This window comes from Phycodurus eques, chromosome 1 (assembly GCF_024500275.1).
Source record: "Phycodurus eques isolate BA_2022a chromosome 1, UOR_Pequ_1.1, whole genome shotgun sequence".
NCBI classification, from domain to species: Eukaryota; Metazoa; Chordata; class Actinopteri; order Syngnathiformes; family Syngnathidae; genus Phycodurus; species Phycodurus eques.
In genome coordinates, this window is record NC_084525.1 from 42,816,337 (window position 1) to 42,836,962 (window position 20,626).

Consider the following 20,626-nt stretch of genomic DNA (forward strand, 5'->3'; position numbering starts at 1 on the left):
TGTCGCCAACTAGCTATTTTATCATACATGCAAATCAATCGCCGTTTTGAACTCAAAATAGGAAATTTACGTGAATCGTACCGATCCGATGAGTTTGAGGGACGCCGTTGCTGTCGTCATCAAAGGCCGTTTCGTACTCCTTGAATTCTGGCAGCTAGATCCATTCCACACAGAGATGTAATTTCTGAATATTACTACGCATCGGACTAATATCCGAAAGCGCATCGGCCTGAGGTTCCGCCTGTGCGTTCGGACCTGCTTTGGAGTCACAGTAGCTGACGACACCAGAAAAAACACTTCAGCCGCTTCAGCTGTTAAGAAGTAACTGTACTTTTACCCCGTTTTAATGATCTAAATGTCGCTCGCTACTTTTATAGATCAATTTGCTTTTCAACTATTTCGTGCGCGAGATTTCAACTTCCGTATGAGGCGACGTTTAAGTCTAGTTCACCAATCAAACGACACAAAGTCACGACCTCACACAACGTCTTCTATTGGGCTTCCGCTGGCACAGGTATTAACACTCGATAAGCCAGCCCGGCTGATTGTCGCGCCTATGTGACGGCCATTTTGGGAAGGTCGTCGTTAACATGAAGGCAACGGCGTGCTACTCGTTTTTACATTTAGAGGAACAAAAGCAACAGCTTTCATGTATTGTAGTATTTGTCTGGCACTATCTTCCCAAACGTGGATATTTCAGCCCACTTATAACTTGAGAAAACAACTTGCAGTTAAAATTTTTTTTTTTATTTTGATGTTAAGCTGTGGTTAAAAAAAATTCTGAAGTTACCCAGTACTTGTAATTATTTTACTGTGTAATTTTTTTTTTTTTTTTTTTTTTTTTTCTCCCCCACTCAAGTATTGGAGGACTACTTGAGTCACATTATCCCCAAGTCACTACTCTTACTTGAGTACAATATTTGGCTACTCTACCCACCTCTGGAGCAGACATCTTCGATTGCTACTCTTACGTTGAAGCAACATTTTTTGCTCATCAGATCAGCCAGTGTCGTATTTGTTGCACTGGTCTTTTGTATTTTCGTGTTGTGGTTACAGCGGAACTGCAAAGCACACGTAACATCGGTGACAAAAGCTGATCCGCTGGTACATCTTGTATTAATTAGGAAACTCGCCTACAATTATCTAATTAGTTTACAGATGTTAATCCATCCATCCATCCATTTTCTACCACTTATCCGGGTCGGGTCGCGGGGGCAGTAGCTTTAGCAGGGACGCCCAGACTTCCCTCTCGAGCGAACTGCTCCAGTGAGAGTTGGAGCTCACAACTTGATGAAGCCAACAGAACACATCATCAGCAAAAAGCAGAGATGCAATACTGAGGCCACCAAACCGGACCCCCTCTACGCCTTGGCTGCGCCTAGAAATTCTGTCCATAAAAGTTATGAACAGAATCGTCGACAAAGGGCAGCCTTGGCGGAGTCCAACCCTCACCGGGAACGAGTCCGACTTACTGCCGGATATGCGGACCGAACTCTGACTCCGGTCGTAGAGGGACTGAACAGCCCGTATCAGGGGTTCGGTACCCCAAAGTCCCGAAGCACCCTCCACAGGACTCCCCGAGGGACAGGGTCGAATGTGTCCCTTCTCCAAGTCCACAAAACACATGTAGACTGGTTGGGCGAACTCCCATGCACCCTCGAGGATCCTGCCGAGGGTGTAGAGCTGGTCCACTGTTCCACGGCCAGGACGAAAACCACACTGCTCCTCCTGAATCTGAGATTCGACTTCCCGACGGACCCTCCTCTCCAACACCCCTGAATAGACCTTACCAGGGAGGCTGAGGAGTGTGATCCCCCTGTAGTTGGAACATACCCTCCGGTCCCCCAGCCCAGTCTGCCAATCCAGAGGCACTGTCCCCGATGTCCACGGGATGTTGCAGAGGCGTGTCAACCAGGACAGCCCCACAACATCCAGAGCCTTTAGGAACTCCAGGCGAATCTCATCCACCCCTGGGGCCCTGCCACCGAGGAGCTTTTTAACTACCTCGGTGACCTCAAACCCAGAGATAGGAGAGCCCGTCTCAGAGAACCCACTTCCTCATGGGAAGGCGTGTCGGTGGAATCAAGGAGGTCTTCGGAGTATTTTCCCCACCGACTCACAACGTCCCGAGTCGAGGTCAGCAGCGCCCCATCCCCACTATACACAGTGTTGGTGGTGCACTGCTTTCCTCTCCTGAGACGTGGGATGGTGGACCAGAATTTCCTTGAAGCCGTCCGGAAGTCTTTCTCCATGGCCTCACCGAACTCCTCCCATACCCGAGTTTTTGCTTCAGCAACCACCAGTGCTCCATTCCGCTTGGCCAGCTGGTACCCATCAACTGCCTCAGGAGTCCCACAGGCCAGAATCCCCTGTCCTTCTGACAGGGGATTCTGTCAGATGTTCCCAGCAGACCCTCACAATACGTTTGGGCCTGCCACGTCGGACCAGCATCTTCCCCCACCATCGGAGCCAACTCACCACCAGGTGGTGATCAATTGACAGCTCCGCCCCTCTCTTCACCCGAGTGTCCAAGACATGCGGCCGCAAGTCCGATGACACGACCACAAAGTCGATTATCGAACTGCGACCTAGGGTGTCCTGGTGCCAAGTGCACGTGTGGACACCCTTATGCTTGAACATGGTGTTCGTTATGGACAATCCGTGACGAGCACAGAAGTCCAATAACAGAACACCGCTCGGGTTCTGATCGGGGGGGCCGTTCCTCCCAATCACGCCCTTCCAGGTCTCACTGTCATTACCCACGTGAGCATTGAAGTCCCCCAACAGAACAATGGAGTCCACAGCGGGAGCACTCTCCATCTGCGTTCGCCATCTGTCATCCATCGCTCCCACGCCGCTTGCAACTTCACTATGAACGCCGTGTTTACACCGAGGTCCAGCGGTTGGAGTTCATGAATCCATTGCTTGAGTTGGTCTTCCAACTCGGGCCACCTCGCCTTGTTTCCACGTTTTGTTTTTCTTTTTTTCCCCGTAGAAACTCCGCTTCGATTCTTGACTTGGCGAAGCTCGTTTTCCTGCTTCCTCCACTTGCGAACCATGGATTCGTTGCTCTTGAGTTCTTTCGCGGCAGCTCGATTCCCATGTTCCTCCTCGTAACTGATAGCTTGCAGTTTAAACTGCTTTGTAAGCGTGTCTCTTCGTAGGTGCAGTTTTCGACTGCGGTCAAGCCAGCCTCCACTCGTAAAGTAGCAGTCAAGCCAGCCGCCCCTAATTTTGTTCATACGAGGCATTACGGTCATAGGTCGCCAACACGCGGCGAAAGCCACCTTCAAAATAAAAGCTTCCCAATAATACGGCCGTCAGTGCTCTTCGGTTAAGGAATGCAACCAGCAAAGTAAATTTGAATCTTGAGATACATTAATTGATTGCTACTTTACGAGTGGAGGCTGGCTTGACCGCAGTCATTTTTTGGGGTCCTTAGCCAAATCGTTTTGCACAATGCACATACCGGCGCTATATACCTACTAGGGGCGTACTTTTAGCGTCCTCCTTCTCCCGCACCCTTCCCCCTTTAATGGCCGCATGCTGTCCCCAGCCGCATCCGCTTTTCCTCTGTATAAGCAACGTGTCGGCAGGAAATGCTCCCAGTCAGTGGAGCGCTCATCACACAACAACATTTATAGATTTTTGCACACAAGGCGCGCCACATTATAAGGCATTTTGGACAAAATGTAAGACTTCAGTGCGCCTTATGGTCGTGAAAATACGGTAACTTCAAATTCAGAAATGGCCAAAAAAACTGGTATTTTCAACAAGGATGCATTGGGATTAGCCTTTGAAGTTTCTAACAGTGAAATATGACATGGAACACAATAATTTTAGACAATTCTTTTCCAGAATGAGCGTGCTTAAAGAGGAGGATGCTGTTCATGTGGCACAGCTTGAAGCAGGCATCAGGTGGAGATGGGCCTGGCTCAAGTTGGAGGCCAAAACACAAAAGCAAAGAAATGAGGCAAATTTAATTTTAATCATAAATTTGTACATCAAGATGTACTTGGGAGGTGTAAATAAATGTTTTTCTGCTTGAAGTCTTCCAGATTGCTTAATTTATGTTAAAATCCAAAACATTCTCAGCAGGGGCCCGGCCGGGGATCCCCCCAGAAACCCTTACAATGTGTTTTGTTTTTATTTTTATATTTTCTTGTTGGTCTGTCACCTTTTTCATGCCTTTGGTGTTTGCATGTCTGTTTCATACGTGGTGTGAGATAACGTTACAAAATGAGATGTGTGAGGTCATAAATACTCGTCATTTGTCTTTGATCCCATGTTTTTGCTTTGTTGTAGATGCCAAAACAGAAGATCGGCCAGTCTCAACAGAGAATCTACGAGAGTCTCTGAAAAAAGAGCTTGAGTTTTATTTCTCAAGGTAAGAGTTGAGATCCCTTCCTTAATTTGGGAAATTATGTCCAATCTATGTATTTAAAAGAAAAATGTTTTAATATTTAGAGAGAACCTCTCAAAGGATCTGTACCTGATGTCCCAGATGGACAGTGACCAGTTTGTCCCAATTTGGACCATTGCCAGCATGGATGGCATCAAGGTTCTCACCAGTGACATGGAGCTCATTTTGGATGTGTTGAGATGTAGGTGGCATATTACAGATGTTTCATGCTGAAATGTTTGTATTATAACTAGGAGTGTAACGATTCGTTTTCACGATTCAATTCGTATCACAATTCTTGGTTGCCGATTCGACTCCGAGAAGGTAATGGTTCATTTAGATTGATACGATCAGAAACTATGCTGGACTGTGCAGGTGAAATTTACTAAATTGCTTATTTCTTTTAAATCTTCCAAATAAACATGCTCAACCAATACTTGTAATTTTAACTATCGCTAAAAAACCCCCAATAATATTAAACTGGAAAACTAAACAAGCTATCAACATTAGCCAATGACAAAACCTAGTTATAGAGTATATAACACTTGAAAATACCTCTTCCAAACGTAACTTTATTACTTTTAACAAAAGTGGGTCACCTTTCATTAAAATGGTGAATGGTTCCAGCCATTGACGGGGAGGGGGATCGCCGGTGCCGTGTTGGGGTGCTGGATTCCGGTGTGTGCACTTCAGGTTGGGGCGCTGCGGGCTGATGGGAGCGTGGATGTTAGTAGTTTGGGCGCCCTTTATTTGAGCTGTGCGGACTTCTTTTGGCTCGGCCACCTGGGGGCGTCTGGCCGGGGTCACTCGGATTGAGGCGATGCCCGGCCCTACTTCCCTCCTCTTCTTTGTGGTCTGCCGATCAGCCGCTCCAGGCCGGACCCGCAGGAGTCTTGTCTCTTACTTCACACACACTGCACATTTTTTTTAATACCCACACTGTACATAACTCCGCACATTGGGCACACTCATTTCTCATTCAGGGTCCCCTGCGGGACTGGTGCCAGCTATGGTGGGGCGGATGCCGGACCAGGTGGTGAAACATCTGTGCTGATTTCCGGTCTGATCGCGTCCCCCCTTCACTGCTCTGCGGTCCTCCAGTTTTTAATGCATCATACACCCGCCTGTGGGGGAGGGTCGGGCTCGGGGAGGACACTTGGCTGGGTGTCCCGGCACTCCGGCCTGCTCTCTGGCCCGCTATGCTTCTCTCCCCCAGATTTTTAATGCACTACACACATTCGGATATCCTTTGGGGAGCTGGTCGGCCTGGGTGTGGGTGGGGGTGATGGTGGCTGGTCATTATTGCCCTGTGACCGTCTCGCCTCACCCCCACCAATTTCTCCAATTTTAATGCACTATACCCCACCACACACAATCACGGTACAGGGATAATGGTTAGTCGTTGGGACCTGGTAACCATAATAATAGGGTGGGTGGTGGGTTTTCACTTTTCACAACCCCCCTGGGTTGTCGGGCCGCGGAGGGGTCCCCCTGGTGATTGTACATCAACTAAGTGGCTTCAAGTTCTCGTTAGTTGTATTCTTCGACTTGTAGACGACAGCGGCCAACAGTTTTTTGCATGGCCTTCATGTTTTATCCTCGATCGGTATTGATTACTGAGAAACCAAAGTGTGTCCATATTTCTGATTTAAGCTTTACAGGACGTTCGACTAGTTAAGTGCTCTGCTCAAGGCGCTGTGATATTTCCTGAACTGTGCATGCGCAACTGTGTAGTTTGCTTCTCAGTCTGGCCCACTCAGGGGGGAAAAAACTACACAGTTTGATACTCCTATGATCCCCTGCGACACCACAGACAGGAAAACTTAATCGCGACATCATCATTAAAAGTGCTAAAAAACACACACTCATCCAAATGAAGTCTGCTGTGCTTAAATCCAATGTCGTAGTTCCTTGTATCGATACAATCGATTGATTACCTTTTAAAACAATTTCAATCGATATATTGACATCCGGAAGGCCAAATAGCTGAGGACAGATCGATCAATTGGATCGTAGGAATATAATTTTATACATCCATGAATGAATCGTTACACCCCTAATTATAACATTTGAATTGACATCATTGTATCCCCCCAGCATCACCCATGGTACAAGTGGATGAGAAAGGGGAGAAAGTGCGCCCCAACCACAAACGGTGTATTATCATCCTCCGGGAGGTCCCTGAGACCACACCTGTTGAGGTAAATACCACTTCATAATAGAAGAAAAGTGAGATGATTTGGTTTTGGATCGTAATATGACTTTCTTTTATTAATTGTAATTTTTATTTTTTTTAAAGGAAGTGGAGTCACTGTTCAAAAACGGCAACTGTCCGAAGGTGATAAGCGTTGAGTTTGCACACAATAACAACTGGTACATCACATTCCAGTCGGACACAGATGCTCAGCAGGTGAATATTTTTTCTCTCTTTGCTTGTTTTTCTTTTTTTAAATTTTCCCTTGTAATGTAGTGCTGTACTATATGGACATGATTTTATATCCCGATTTACTAATGTTATGGTCAATTACATGAATTTTATGACTGTATTCGTATCTTTTCTCCATTTATAAAACACATTTTATATAGTAAACAATAAATATACTGTGGAAAATATTACAGCGAAGTCGTAGAGTTGCTGCGCTTACGTTTACCTTAATTGTTCATACAAATTTAGTGTAGCGTCTGAGGTATGGGGTGTCTCAAATCTGTTATCTCACAAAAACTCACAAATTCATACTCTCTTGGAGCGTATTTACACTGCACAGACTCTGTTTATTGAACTCCGCTCACAACTGACCACCGTCACGCACTAGTAGGGCTGCCACAAAAGATTTTGAACCTCGACTAGTCACCAAATATTTTTCCAATTATTGGACTAATCGAATCCTTTCGCTGGTGTCGGGCCGAACCCTTCTATGTAAGTTTGGCAATTCCATATTTTTTCCAAGTGTTGAAAATGGCTTGCTGTCTTTGACGATACGTTGTTCATGGCTCTCAATATATATCGCTTTTTTGGGGGGGTGTTTCCTGAAAAGTGATAGTTTTGGAGGTACGACGATTATGCTAATTTAAATTGCAGTTTATCGCACCAGCGAGCACCTACTCTTATACAACCAGCATTAGCTTTCAACTTGAAGTGTGCAAGGTATGTGGAAAGGATAATTCAAGGTCCCATATTTTGGCTATTTAGACAGCCATAGAGTGACTCTCTAACATGGACTTAGTATAAATGTGTCGATTTCATTTAAAAAAACACCTTGGTTTAGTCATACGAGTGTCCAGAAAAGGCTCCTCTGACAGCTACTTCTGTTTGACCCAGTCTTGTATCCGCTTTGTCCTTATTTGGCTAAGAACACCCCCTTTCCTCTGAGTGGTTGCCTTTGTGTAGAAGATCCACCTGTGAGAGCACACGCGTTTTTTTTATGTTGACAGCGCTGGCTCAGGAGCGGTAAGGGAAGGCGGAGGTCTTCGCGAGTGACATAGATAAACTGGAGAAATTCGAATGACATAATTTCAGGCCTCTGCAGAAAAACATCTGAAACTCAGGAGTGTGTGAAATATGGGACCTTTAAGATAATTTGTAACCTTTATTCATCCAGATAGAACATTGAGAAGTTTATTTACAGTGTTGATCTGATAATAGTACATTAAACTTTGAAGACATTTTGCACCTTGTACCAGCCTTCCATGCATGGTTATGTATGATAGTCCATCCATCCATTTTCTTCTGCTTATCAGAGGTTGGGTCGCTGGGGCAGCTGCCTCAGCAGGGAAGCCCAGAATTCACTCTCCTCAGCCACTTCCTGCAGCTCTTCCGAGGGGATCCCGAGGCATTCCCAGGCCAGCCGAGAGACATAGTCTCTCCAGCGTGTCCTGGGTCGTCCCCGGGGTTGCCTCCTGGTGGGACGTGCCCGGAATTTCACGAGGGAGGCATCCTAATCAGATGCCTGAGCCACCTCATTTGGCTCCTCTCAATGTGGAGGAGCAGCGGCTCTACTCTGAGACCCTCCCGGATGACCAAGCTTCTCACCCTATCTTTAAGGGAGAGCCCGGACACCCTGCGGAGGAAACTCATTTTGGCCGCTTGCATCCTGGATCTTGTTCTTTCGGTCACTACCCACAGCTCGTGACCATAGGTGAGGTGGGTGGGTGACACTGCCAAGGGCATAAACCCCCAGACAGCTTAGCTCCTAGGATCATTGGAACACACAAACCCCTCCACCACGATAAGATGACGGCTCAAGGAGTGGATGTGTGATGATATGGTGCGAACAGCATTTTCTTTCTCCGCATGTGCGCGGCAATGCATCTGGGGTATAATTTTATCGACAGTGTGGTGGCAGATAGAATCATGTAGTGAGGCTCGATTTGCTAGTACTGCCTCTGTTTGTGTGTGCCTTGGTGGGGTTTGCTGTTCATGATGTGCACGTCTTGATCTCTGAGTGGCAGTGTGGTGTACGCAATGAGATACACACAAGGTAGAAGTCACCATCAAATATTGTCAACATAACTTTGTTATATTTGAATATGTGTATATATAATGAGTTTGAATATATGCATGAGAGTATTGTTATACTGCCTGTTTGTCTGTACACACCGTTTGTGTACCATCCATTCATTTTCTGAGCCGCTTCTCCTCACTAGGGTCGCGGGCGTGCTGGAGCCTATCCCAGCTGTCATCATGCAGGAGGCGGGGTACACCCTGAACTGGTTGCCAGCCAATCGCAGGGCACATACAAACAAACAACCATTCGCACTCACAGTCACACCTACGGGTAATTTAGAGTCTCCAATTAATGCATGTTTTGGGGATGTGGGAGGAAACCGTAGTGCCCGGAGAAATCCCACGCAGGCACGGGGAGAACATGCAAACTCCACACAGGCGGGGCCGGGGATGGAACCCGGGTCCTCAGAACTGTGAGGCTGACGCTCTAACCAGTCGGCCACCGTGCCGCCCGTTTGTGTACCAATATTCATTATTTTGAGCGATGTCAGGAGAGGTGGTTAGGAACGTGCTACATTTACTGTTACAATTAAATTGTACTTGTCAGAGTAGTTTTAATTAATCATACTTTTTTCTTTTACTTGAGTATTTATGTTAAGAAGAAACTTACTCTGCTACAATGGTCAACATGCCGCTTGATACGCGTGTTTACATTTCAAACCAACATCCAGTGCAGTCTTATAACTGCCCAAATTTGTATACATCCGCCCACTTCAAACTTGAGAAAACATCTTGTGGTAAGTTGCAGATGTTTTTGTTTTGGCTGTGCGTATGGCAACATTAGCTTTATTTTATGGTCATCGGTAACATTTAAACATGCATCTTTGCTGGTGGTGTAATCTTGCTCTTGCTCGCTCGCACACACTTGAAGTGCAAGTGCCATGAAACAGATCTAGTAAAAAGCGTATTATCAATCTGGTCACCAAACAGCTTCTTTATTCAGCCCTTCTAGTTAATAAACAAAATGTTTTTGTAAGGCCCTTTGCATGTGTTGTTTGTTTATTGGTACATAAAGCTATTAGATGTAACTTTTTACGCCCCCCCCAAAAGATCAAATTATGGATTACAACAAAAGAACAGCTTTAATATGATGTAGGCAATGCATGTTATGCCTCTTATATGGGATTCTACATTTTTACTGTTTTGAAGGACATGCCGTCATTTGCAGCCCCACACCAAACAGGCCAGTGCAGGAAATTAATAAGGGATTCACTAAATATAAAAAATAAAATACTGACAAATACAGCAAGATGTTAGACAAGATGAATGGCTTAATCAGCATTGTCATCTCCTCTAGTAGTGGCTTGGGTGAAAATTAATTTTTAAACAAAAAAATTAAATGGTGGCAGGTGTGTGTGGACTCCCATTTAATATAATGTGACTGGTTACTCCTGAACGCAGCCACATCCCATTTATAAGAGGGAGTAGACCTTTGTGCAACCAGATTTGTTTTTTTGTTTTATTTAACTTTTGTTTAACCAGGTAAGACCAATTGAGGCCAAGAAGGCACAAAGTTAAACCCAGAGTTCAACTCAATCACAAACAAGCAAGGCTCGAATTAAGCGCTCTCGCATCGCAGTTTGCGATTTAAAATTTGGATTTTGCGCCTCAAAAAGAAAAACACATTGAAAAGCAAAACTGTGAATCAGTTTTACAGCAGAGACTGTCGTGAAGACGGAAGCACGCAAAGGGGCATGTGTGACACAACGCACTTACGCCACCAATGTGTGGAAAGTAGAATACAGAAGTGAAGTGATTCGGTTGAAGGAGCGGAAACATGCGAATCGACGCAGCGTTGAGAAGAGAAAAAAAAGACATGGCAAACGTGGTAGCATTTCATTTTAAAATGCATGGCGAGCACCTGTTTGTTGTAACACGTACCTTTCTCTCTGCCGAAGACGCCGCATCGTGGGACCCGAGAGAAGGGGAAATTAACTCATTCACTACCAGCCTTTTCCCTGAGCAGGGAACCCCCAGACTGCCAGGCATTTTCAAGCAATTTCACTCATTTTTCAAGACCCACAGAATATTGTGTACTATGACTATGTATACACCAAAACCACCAAAAGAAAGATCTGACTCTCTTCTTACATCAGAATTTTTTTTGTCTCTGGTTTATACCTTCTTATTAATTCTTTAATAATCAGCAGTCAAATATAGGCTAGTTTCAGCCAAATGTTTCTGAGGGGAAAAAAGCCTTTTTGTGAAAGCAGACAGATCAAGTAGAACAATGACTTTGACATCAATATTTTGTTTCTTTTGTAAAAATCTCAAACATCTGAACATAAAACAACGTTGCGAAAGTACTTCTGACACAAAAATTATTTCTTTACAATCATAACCTTGTACAGAATTTACATGAGACAAAAATACATGGACGAATGGGGCTCCCACACCTGAACTTTCTTCCTTCCTCTCTTATCTCAATGGTCCAGGTTTTTATTACCTTGTGCATAAACTCAAGCAAGGTTTTCCCATCCATCCATTTTCTACCGCTTATCCGAGGTCGGGTCGCGGGGGCAATAGGTTTAGCAGGGATGCCCAGACTTCCCTCTCCCCAGCCACTTCATCCATCTCTTCCGGGGGGATCCCAGGCCCAGGCCAGCCGAAGGATGCAGTCTCTCCAGCGTGTCCTGGGTCGTCCCCGGTGTCTCCTCCCGGTGGGACATGCCCGGAACACCTCACTAGGGAGGTGTCCGGGAGGCATCCAAATCAGATGCCCCAGCCACCTCATCTGGCTCCTCTTGTTCTTTCGGTCACGACCCACAGCTCGTGACCATAGCTGAGGGTAGGAACGTAGATCGACTGGTAAATCGAGAGCTTCACCTTTTGGCTTAGCTCCTTCTTTACCACAACGGATTGTTACAAAGTCCGCATCACTGCAGACGCTGCACCGATCCGCCTGTCGATCTCACGTTCCATTCTTCCCTCACTCGTGAACAAGGCCCCAAGATACTTGAACTCCTCCACTTGGGGCAGGATCTCATCCCTGACCTGGAGAGGGCACGTCAGCCTTTTCCGACTGAGGACCATGGTCTCAGATTTGGAGGTGCTGATTCTCATCCCAGTCGCTTCACATTCAGCTGCGAACTGTTCCAGTGAGAGTTGGAGGTCACAGCTTGATGAAGCCAACAGAACCACATCATCTGCAAAAAGCAGAGATGCAATACCGAGGCCACCAAACCGGACCACCTCTACGCCTCTGCTGCGCCCAGAAATTCTGCCCATAAAAGTTATGAACAGAATCAGTGACAAAGGGCAGCCTTGGTGGAGTCCAAACCTCACCGGAAACGAGTTCGACTTACTGCTGGATATGCGGACCAAGCTCTGACTCAGGTCGTACAGGGGCCGAACAAGCCCGTCTCAGGTGGTTTGGTACCCCATACTCCCGAAGCACCCCACACTGGGGGGCCTGTGGAACACGGTCGAACGCCTTTTCCAAGTCCACAAAACACATGTAGACTGGTTGAGCGAACTTCCATGCACCCTCGAGGACCCTGCCAAGGTTTTCCCCACATCTGTATTTTATTCTTTGGTGGCGGTGAATGGGATCTTGTATGGTTGTCATTTTCCCTGAAACCACTCCGTACTTTTGCTCGGAGCACAAACTGTGCAGTTTAGAAATATAACTATTACTATAAAAATACATTGTTGAGGGAATAGCTAGATTCTGAATGACGTCTTTGGATGGCATTGGCAGTAATTAACATGGAGATCAGTGAGATTAATGTTAGTCTACCTTACTAAAATAACATTCGTTCTGCGGCGGTTTCTGTTAAACGTGCCTTCGAACGAAAGTTCATGAACTAGTTCATATTTTTGGCGAACCTGAACTAAATTTATTGCATTTCTGTTTGATTTAGGTTATTGAGAATGTGCTTATTCTGGTTTCTTTGAGCAGTTTTCGAACAAATGTTCATTTTCATTCAAGAGTGCCAGGTTTTGTTGGGGAGTTCCAGGACCATACCCATCTCTACATGCTACATACGAGCCTTCATATGTCAGAATCAGAATCATCTTTATTTGCCAAGTATGTCCAAAACACACAAGGAATTTGTCTCCGGTAGTTGGAGCCGCTCTAGTACAACACACAGTCAATTTACAGAACACTTTGGAGACATAAAGACATTGACAAAAAACAATTGTGCAAAAAGATGCAGAGTCCTCTAACACTTAGAGCAGTTCGAATGACTAATATTGCAATAGTCCGGTGCAATGACCATTGTGCAAAGGGCGCTGAGACTTCAAGGAGTGTATGCGGTTTAAAGTGACGAGTAGTGCGATCATCTGGGACAATGTTGGTTGTGCAAATGTTACAGATACTCCTCAATCAGTGTGCAAATGGAGCAGATGCTACTCTGGCATGAGTGGCCAGTACATGCAAATAGTGCAGCATGGCGAGACAACTACAGTGAGTGCACGAGTAATACATAATTGGCCCCACAGAAATGTGACAACGAACTCAAGTCAAAAAATTGCCAGCTTGTTGTAATGGAATTATAGGTTAGGTGTTTAAGAAGTTGATCGCAAGAGGGAAGAAGCTGTTGGAATGTCTACTAGTTCTAGTTTGCGTTGATCGGTAGCGCCTACCTGAGGGAAGGAGCTGGAAGAGCCGGTGACCGGGGTGCAGACGGTCCGAGAGGATTTTGCAAGCCCTTGTCTTAGTTCTGGCAGCGTGCAAGTCCTCAATGGTGGGTAGGGGGGTACCGACAATCCTTTCAGCAGTTTTGATTGTCCGTTGCAGTCGGAGTTTGTCCTTTTTTGTAGCAGCACCAAACCAGACTGTGATGGAAGAACACAGGACCGATTCGATGACCGCTGTGTAGAACTGTCTCAGCAGCTCCGGTGGCAGGCCGTGCTTTCTCAGAAGCCGCAGGAAGTACATCCTCTGCTGGGCCTTATTGAGGACGGAGTTGATGTTGTTCGCCCACTTCAGGTCCTGAGAGATTGTAATTCCCAGGAACTTGAAGGTCTCGACGGTTGACACAAGGCAGCTGGACAACGTGAGGGGCAGCTGTGGCGAAGGATGCCTCCTGAAGTCCACGATCATCTCTACATTCTTGAACGTGTTCAGCTCCAGGTTGTGTCGGCCGCACCACAGCTCCAGCCGCTCCGCTTCCTGCCGATGTGCAGACTCGTCACCGTCCTTGATGAGGCCGATGACAGTGGTGTCATCTGCAAACTTCAGGAGTTTGACAGCCAGGTGCTCTGAGGTGCAGTCGTTCGTGTAGAGAGAGAAGAGCAGCGGAGAGAGGACATAACCTTGGGGCGCCCCAGTGGTGATGCTGCGTGTGGATGAGGTGGCCTCCCCCAGCCTGACCTGCTGTGTCCTGCCCGTCAGAAAGCTGTAAATCCACTGGCAGATGGCAGGTGAGACGCTGAGCTGGAGAAGCTTGGTTGAAAGGAGTTCAGGGATGATGGTGTTGAACGCTGAGCTGAAGTCCACGAACAGGATCCTCGCGTAGGTCCCTGCACTGTCGAGGTGTTCTAGGATGAAGTGCAGTCCCATGTTGACTGCATCATCCGCAGACCTGTTCGGGGCACAAACGCTGTATTTGGGAACAAATTCAGTGCAGCCGCCATTAATGTTGACATGCGTGGGGTACGTTCAGTAACACTTCTTCTGTAAATGGGTGAGAATGTGTTCTTTGTTTGGAAAATTATTTGTGTCCAGTGATCAAAAAAATATGGTCCGGTGACGGCATAAGTAATCTAACGCATTTATATTAGTCGGATTACAGTTACTTTGATTTAGCTGCCAATCGTTACTTTTTTGATCACGAGAACCAGAGTTTGGCATGCTTTTAAATAATATGCTATTTATGCTCAGGCAAGAGAGATTTATCATTAACAAAGTGCTACAGTGCTTGGGAACATGAGGCAACTCAATAACCAAGACACTTGATTCAGTCACGGTGCATGTCATAAGTTTAGACCAATTTTCTGTCTTTGTGTTAGTAATGACTAATAAAACAGACGAAACACACTGTGTTCTTAACTATCCATAACTAAAATGCACGCAACTACTAACTACAATATCGAAAAAAGGCAAAATATTTATAAACTGAGCAGTCTGGGGCAATGACGTCACATGACGTGTTGCATGTTTTCCACACATAGTCAACTCGCGTGTACCCAAGCAGCTAGCAGCGCAAACACAATGTACGGGAACGACTCTGACGAGGGCTTGGAGGAAATAGTCACAACTTCGAGTTTCTCTAAAGAGCACAATACTAAGATTCGTTGTACGCTACGCGGACGCACATACACAGTTGCTTTCATGGACCCCCACACAATCGGCAGGGTTGCTACAGTCTGTCTTTCTGTCTGATCAGTTCAGAGTCTGAGAATGGTGTGCTTGTTTATATTTAAGTGGCTATTTGGAATGTCAAGTCTGCTCTAAGTTGGTCAATTAATGTGGCTTCAACTGCACTCGTATTTAAGTTATTTTTTTCACGTTGATGACATCATTCTGTAACTTGTGTGGTATATGTTACCAAGTAATTGGTACGGTTAAACTAATGCTTTTTTTGTACTGTGGATAAGTGATATTCCTGTCACTTCACAGCTGCTGAAAGTAACCAAAAAGTTACTTTTTAAATCAAGTAATCAGAAAAGTAACTAAGTTACTTTTAAGCTCAAGTAATCAGTAAAGTACACAAGTTACTTTTTTTTTTTTTTTTTTTTTTTTCAAGGTAACTGTGGCAACACTGTATCAGAATGCTTTAGTTAACACTGTACGATCACACTTTTCTATTAGACTTTACACCGATCTGATTGGCTTGATCTGTATCAGCCGATAATTACCATTTTATGCTGACTGGCTGAGCTGATCGGCTCCGCAAAAGACATTTACTCCACGTCGCCATCGTGTACAGTATATTTGAATCCAAAAGCTAGTTTATTTTTAGCCTTGTCTTATGTATTTTGACGTAGTGCTGTAAATATCTGATCGCCAATAAAGTTACTTAAAAATAAAAAATAAAAGTCGGCGACGACACGTCTGAGACAGACATGTAATGCCTGGATCAGACTCCAAGACAAATTTAGTCTTTCACGATTGCACTATCTCAGACTACTGCGATAAAATCTTGTATTCCAATACCACCGCATCCCGTCTTTTATGATCACTGGGCTTTATCTTGTCAACTCAAACGTTACCGGATACACGAACACAACAATGGATCGCGCCGCTTGTATTAGAACAAAATGGGGGGAAAACGTGTGGTGGTGGCACCGGTGCCTGGGAGAGGATGTTCATTCATGGATTGCTTGAGGTAATGTAATGTTCACGTACTTTGAATACGATAAGGCTCACTTCTTATTTTCCTTTTGGCTTGTCCCTTTAGGGGTCGCCACAGCGCGTCTTTTCCATGTAAGCCCATCTCCTGCATCCTCCTCTCGAACACCAACTGCCCTCATGTCTTCCCTCACGACATCCATCAACCTTCTCTTTGGTCTTCCTCTAGTTCTCTTGCCTGGCAGCTCCATCCTTATCATCCTTCTACCAATATATTCACTATTTCTCTTCTGGACGTGTTCAAACCATCAAAGTCTCCTCTCTCTAACTTTCTCTCCAAAACATCGAACCTTGGCTATCCCTCTGATGAGCTCATTTCTAATTTTATCCAACCTGGTCACTCAGAGAGCGAACCTCAACATCTTCATTTCAGCCACCTCCAGCTCTGCTTCCTGTTGTCTCTTCAGTCCCACTGTCTCTAATCTGTACATCATGGCTGGTCTCACCACTGTTTGCCCTTCATCCTAGCAGACTCTTCTGTCACATAACACTCCTGACACCATCCTCCGCCCGTTCCAACCTGCTTGGACCCGTTTCTTCCCTTCCTGACCACACTCAACATTGCTCTGGACTGTTGACCCCAAGTACTTAAAATCCTCCACCTTCGCTACCTCTTCTCCCTGTAGCCTTACTCTTCCCTCTCCACCTCTCTCATTCAAGCACATATATTCTCTCATACGGCGGCTAACCTTCATTCCTGTCCTTTCCAGTGCATACCCCCACCTTTCTAATAGTTCCTCCACTTGCTCCCTGATTTCACTGTAGATCACAATGTCACTGCGAGCATCATGGCCCATGGGGATTCCAGTCTAACCTCATCTGTCAGCCTATCCATCACCACTACAAACAGGAAGGGGCTCAGGGCTGATCCCTGATGCAGTCCCACCTCCACCTTAAATTCATGTCACACCTACAGCACACCTCACCACTGTTCTGCTGCCCTCGTACATGTCCTGTATTATTCTAACATACTTCTCTGCCACTCCAGACTTCCGCATGCAGTACCACAGTTCCTCTCTGGGTACTCTGTCATAGGCTTTCTCTCGATCTACAAAGACAAAATGTAGCTCCTTCTGACCTCTGTACTTTTCCATCAACATCTTCAAGGCAATTAATGCATCTGTGGTACACTTTCTAGGCATGAAACCATATTGTTGCTCGCAAATACTCACTTCTGTCCTGAGTCTAGCATCCACTACTCTATCCCATAACTATGTAGCCTAGCAAGCTAGTCCTAGCACTAACGGTTGTACGTAAATATGCCGGCATACTGCCGAATCATGCTCTAAAGTTTGTGTGTGAAGTAATTCAATTACAGTAAGTTAACACCCATTATTTCTGTCATGTAATGTTGGTTTGACCTGACTAATTAGAATACATGACCTGACGAGAGAATACTTATGAAGATATTCAGTATACAGTACACAAGTATATACAGTAAATGAACAAGTCACATGAGTCTTTCACTTGTCTGTGGAGATATTTTGGCCCACTCTTCCTAGCAGCATTGTTTGAATTCAGCAAAAATGGAGGGTTTTTGTGCACGAACTGCCTTTTTAAGGTCATAGCACGGCATTTAAATTTGATTAAAGTCTGGACTTTGACTAGGCCAGTCCAAAACCTTCATTTTTAAAACTCTTTTTTTATAAAGCCATTGAAGTGTTTTGCGCAATATTGTCTCCCCTCCTCAAATTCTTATTTTTGGATCGTTTTCCCACTTTAATGGTTACGATCATCAAATAAATGTCATTTAATCATTTGTGATATCATGTATGAAAGGGGGGGAAAAAACTATTAAAAATTTCCTGGCCCTGTGTGAAAAAGTAATGGCCCCCTAAACCTAATAATTGGCTGGGCCATCCTCGGTAGCAACAACTAAAATCAAGCGTTTTATGTAACTGGCAATGAGTCCTTCACATCTCTGTGGAGATAATTTGGACCACTCTCCCTTGCAGAATATTTTTAATTCAGCAAAAATGGAGGGTTTTCGAGCATGAACGGCCTTTTTTTAATGGTCAAGCCACTGCATTTCAGTCAGATTCAAGTCTGGACTTTGACTAGGCCACTCCAAAATCTTTTTTTTTTTTTTTTTTTAAGGCATTCAGAAGTTGACTTGCGGGTGTGATTTGTCTCGTTATCCTGCTACAGAACCCAAATGCGCTTCAGCTTGAGGTCACAAGCTGATGTCTGAACATTTTCCTTCAGGATTTTCTGTTCAACAGCAGAATTCATGTTTCCATCAATCACAACAAGTTGTCCAGGCCCTGAATGGGAAAAGCAGCCAAAGACATTCACACTCCCACCACCATGTTTCACTGTTGGTATGATGTTCTTTTTCTGAAATGCTGTGCTACATTTACACCAGATGTAACGAGACACACACCTTCCAAAAAAATCAACTTTCATCTAGAATTTCTTGGACTTTTTATGAAAAGCTGGAAATGTTACTGAAACAACTCAATCTTGCAAAAGAGGTGATAATAATGGGTGACCTAAATGTTAATTGGGAAGTTAACAAAGTTAGGAAAAAATTGAAAAGGGTTATGGATGGTATGGATATGACTCAGGTAATTAATGGCCCTTCGAGAATTACAAACTCCACCCGAACTCAAATTGATCTAGCCTTTACTAATAGGCCAGAAAGGATCTTGAAGCCATACAATATGCTCACAGGATTGTCTGATCACAATCTTATAATGGTCACAAGAAAATTAAATAAAAAGCGCTTCAAACCCTTGGCCACCACTGAATCCAATAGGATACCAAAACATGAACAACAAAACTTCCAAGATTCTATCCAAGAAGTAAACTGGGATGTATTACTCGCTGGTAAAAATTTAGATGAGGATTGTTCTAAATTTGCCAACAAAATACAAGAAATTATTATACAATTTACACGGATAATTAAACTAAAAGCTAGAAAGAATGGCCTTCCTTGGTTAAACACATTTATTCTGAAACTGATGAAAGAACGTGATCATTCCTTGAAGTTGTCGGTCAAATCAGGATACAATAGACAGCACTTTATTTCACTGAGAAATAGGGTAGTGAAGAAATAAGAAAATCTAAAGCTGACTTTTTCATTACTGCTCTGAATAGTGCGAAGGGAAATTCAAAAATAACCTGGAATTATATTAATAAACTATTGGGTGATACACAAAATAACAAAACAAAACTAATGCAAATTAAATTAAATGGAAACATCCTGACGGAACCTCAAGTGATTGCTGATGCTTTTAACAAATACTTCATTGAATCTGTGTCAGAACTCTCTTCTAAGTTTGAAGTAAAACAAAGGAAGGAATACCCTGCATTGTCTGCAACGCAGTTCTTTACTATTTTTATATATATATATTTTTTTTATATCGATTTAATTCATTCACTCAAACCATCTAAGGCAAAGGATGTTTTTAGAATGGACACGAGCATGCTCAAAGATCTAGGTTCAACTCTTGCTACTCCTATTGCCTCAATCATTAATCTTTCAATTTCATCTGGTCACTTTCCAAAGGCCTGGAAATCTGCTATTGTTACCCCTGTCTTTAAATCCGGTGACTCAACTTCTCTGAATAACTACCGACCTATAAGCATTCTTCCGGCCATTTCCAAAGTTGCAGAAAAATGGGTGTCAGAGCAGATTGTCCATTATTTAATCAGCAGCTCCCCCTCTCTCCACGCCATGCAGTTTGGTTTCAGATCCAAGCATTCCACTGAAATGGCTACATGCCTCTTCATTGAGAAAATAAAATCTTCTCTCGACAAGAGCTCTTACCAAGCTCTCAAAATTTAACTTCTCTCGCAAAGCTGTGAGCTGGATTGAATCATATCTGCATGACCGAACACAATCTGTATCAGTTAACAACTGCAGATCAGAGTCTCTTAGGTTAACCTCTGGAGTCCCTCAGGGATCAATATTAGGCCCCCTTTTATTTAGTCTTTATATCAACGATTTGCCCACTGTTTGCTCTGAAGCAGAGTGCGTAATGTATGCAGACGACACAGTTTTCTTTGTTCATGGTTGCTCCAAAGATACTGTTGCTGATAAACTCACTAATACAATGTCCCGTGTCACAACTTGGTTGCAGGAGTGCCGTCTACAGCTAAACGTTTCTAAAACTATAGGCATGTATTTCACTAAAACAAATAGAGTATCACCTGACCCTGACATACTTGTTAATGGAGATAAAAATGCAAATTGTCAGCCAATACAAATATCTTGGGTTAATAATAGATTCACAGCTTTCCTTTTAAAGCCCATATTGACAAATTGTGTAAAAATATCAAATTAAACCTCGCAAATTTTCGTGTAATTCGAAATGAAATGTCAACTGAAGCTGCAAAAATGTACTTGCATTCATTGATTCTTAGTCACTTTAACTATTGCATAACCAGTTGGTCCCAGGCTGGTCAGAATGCAAAA

The 20,626-nt window shown here is 44.3% G+C and overlaps 1 protein-coding gene across 2 annotated transcripts in view; it reads left to right on the forward strand.

The window, feature by feature from the left end:
• The window catches only part of larp4aa (La ribonucleoprotein 4Aa), a 69,955-nt gene that overhangs the window by 22,083 nt on the left and 27,246 nt on the right, over positions 1-20,626 (forward strand). For both annotated transcript variants that reach the window (XM_061693342.1, XM_061693349.1), the window contains exons 4-7: positions 4,306-4,387; positions 4,468-4,604; positions 6,500-6,603; positions 6,702-6,812. In XM_061693342.1, coding sequence (XP_061549326.1) covers positions 4,306-4,387; positions 4,468-4,604; positions 6,500-6,603; positions 6,702-6,812 — 434 coding nt within the window. The remainder of the gene's footprint in view (positions 1-4,305; positions 4,388-4,467; positions 4,605-6,499; positions 6,604-6,701; positions 6,813-20,626) is intronic.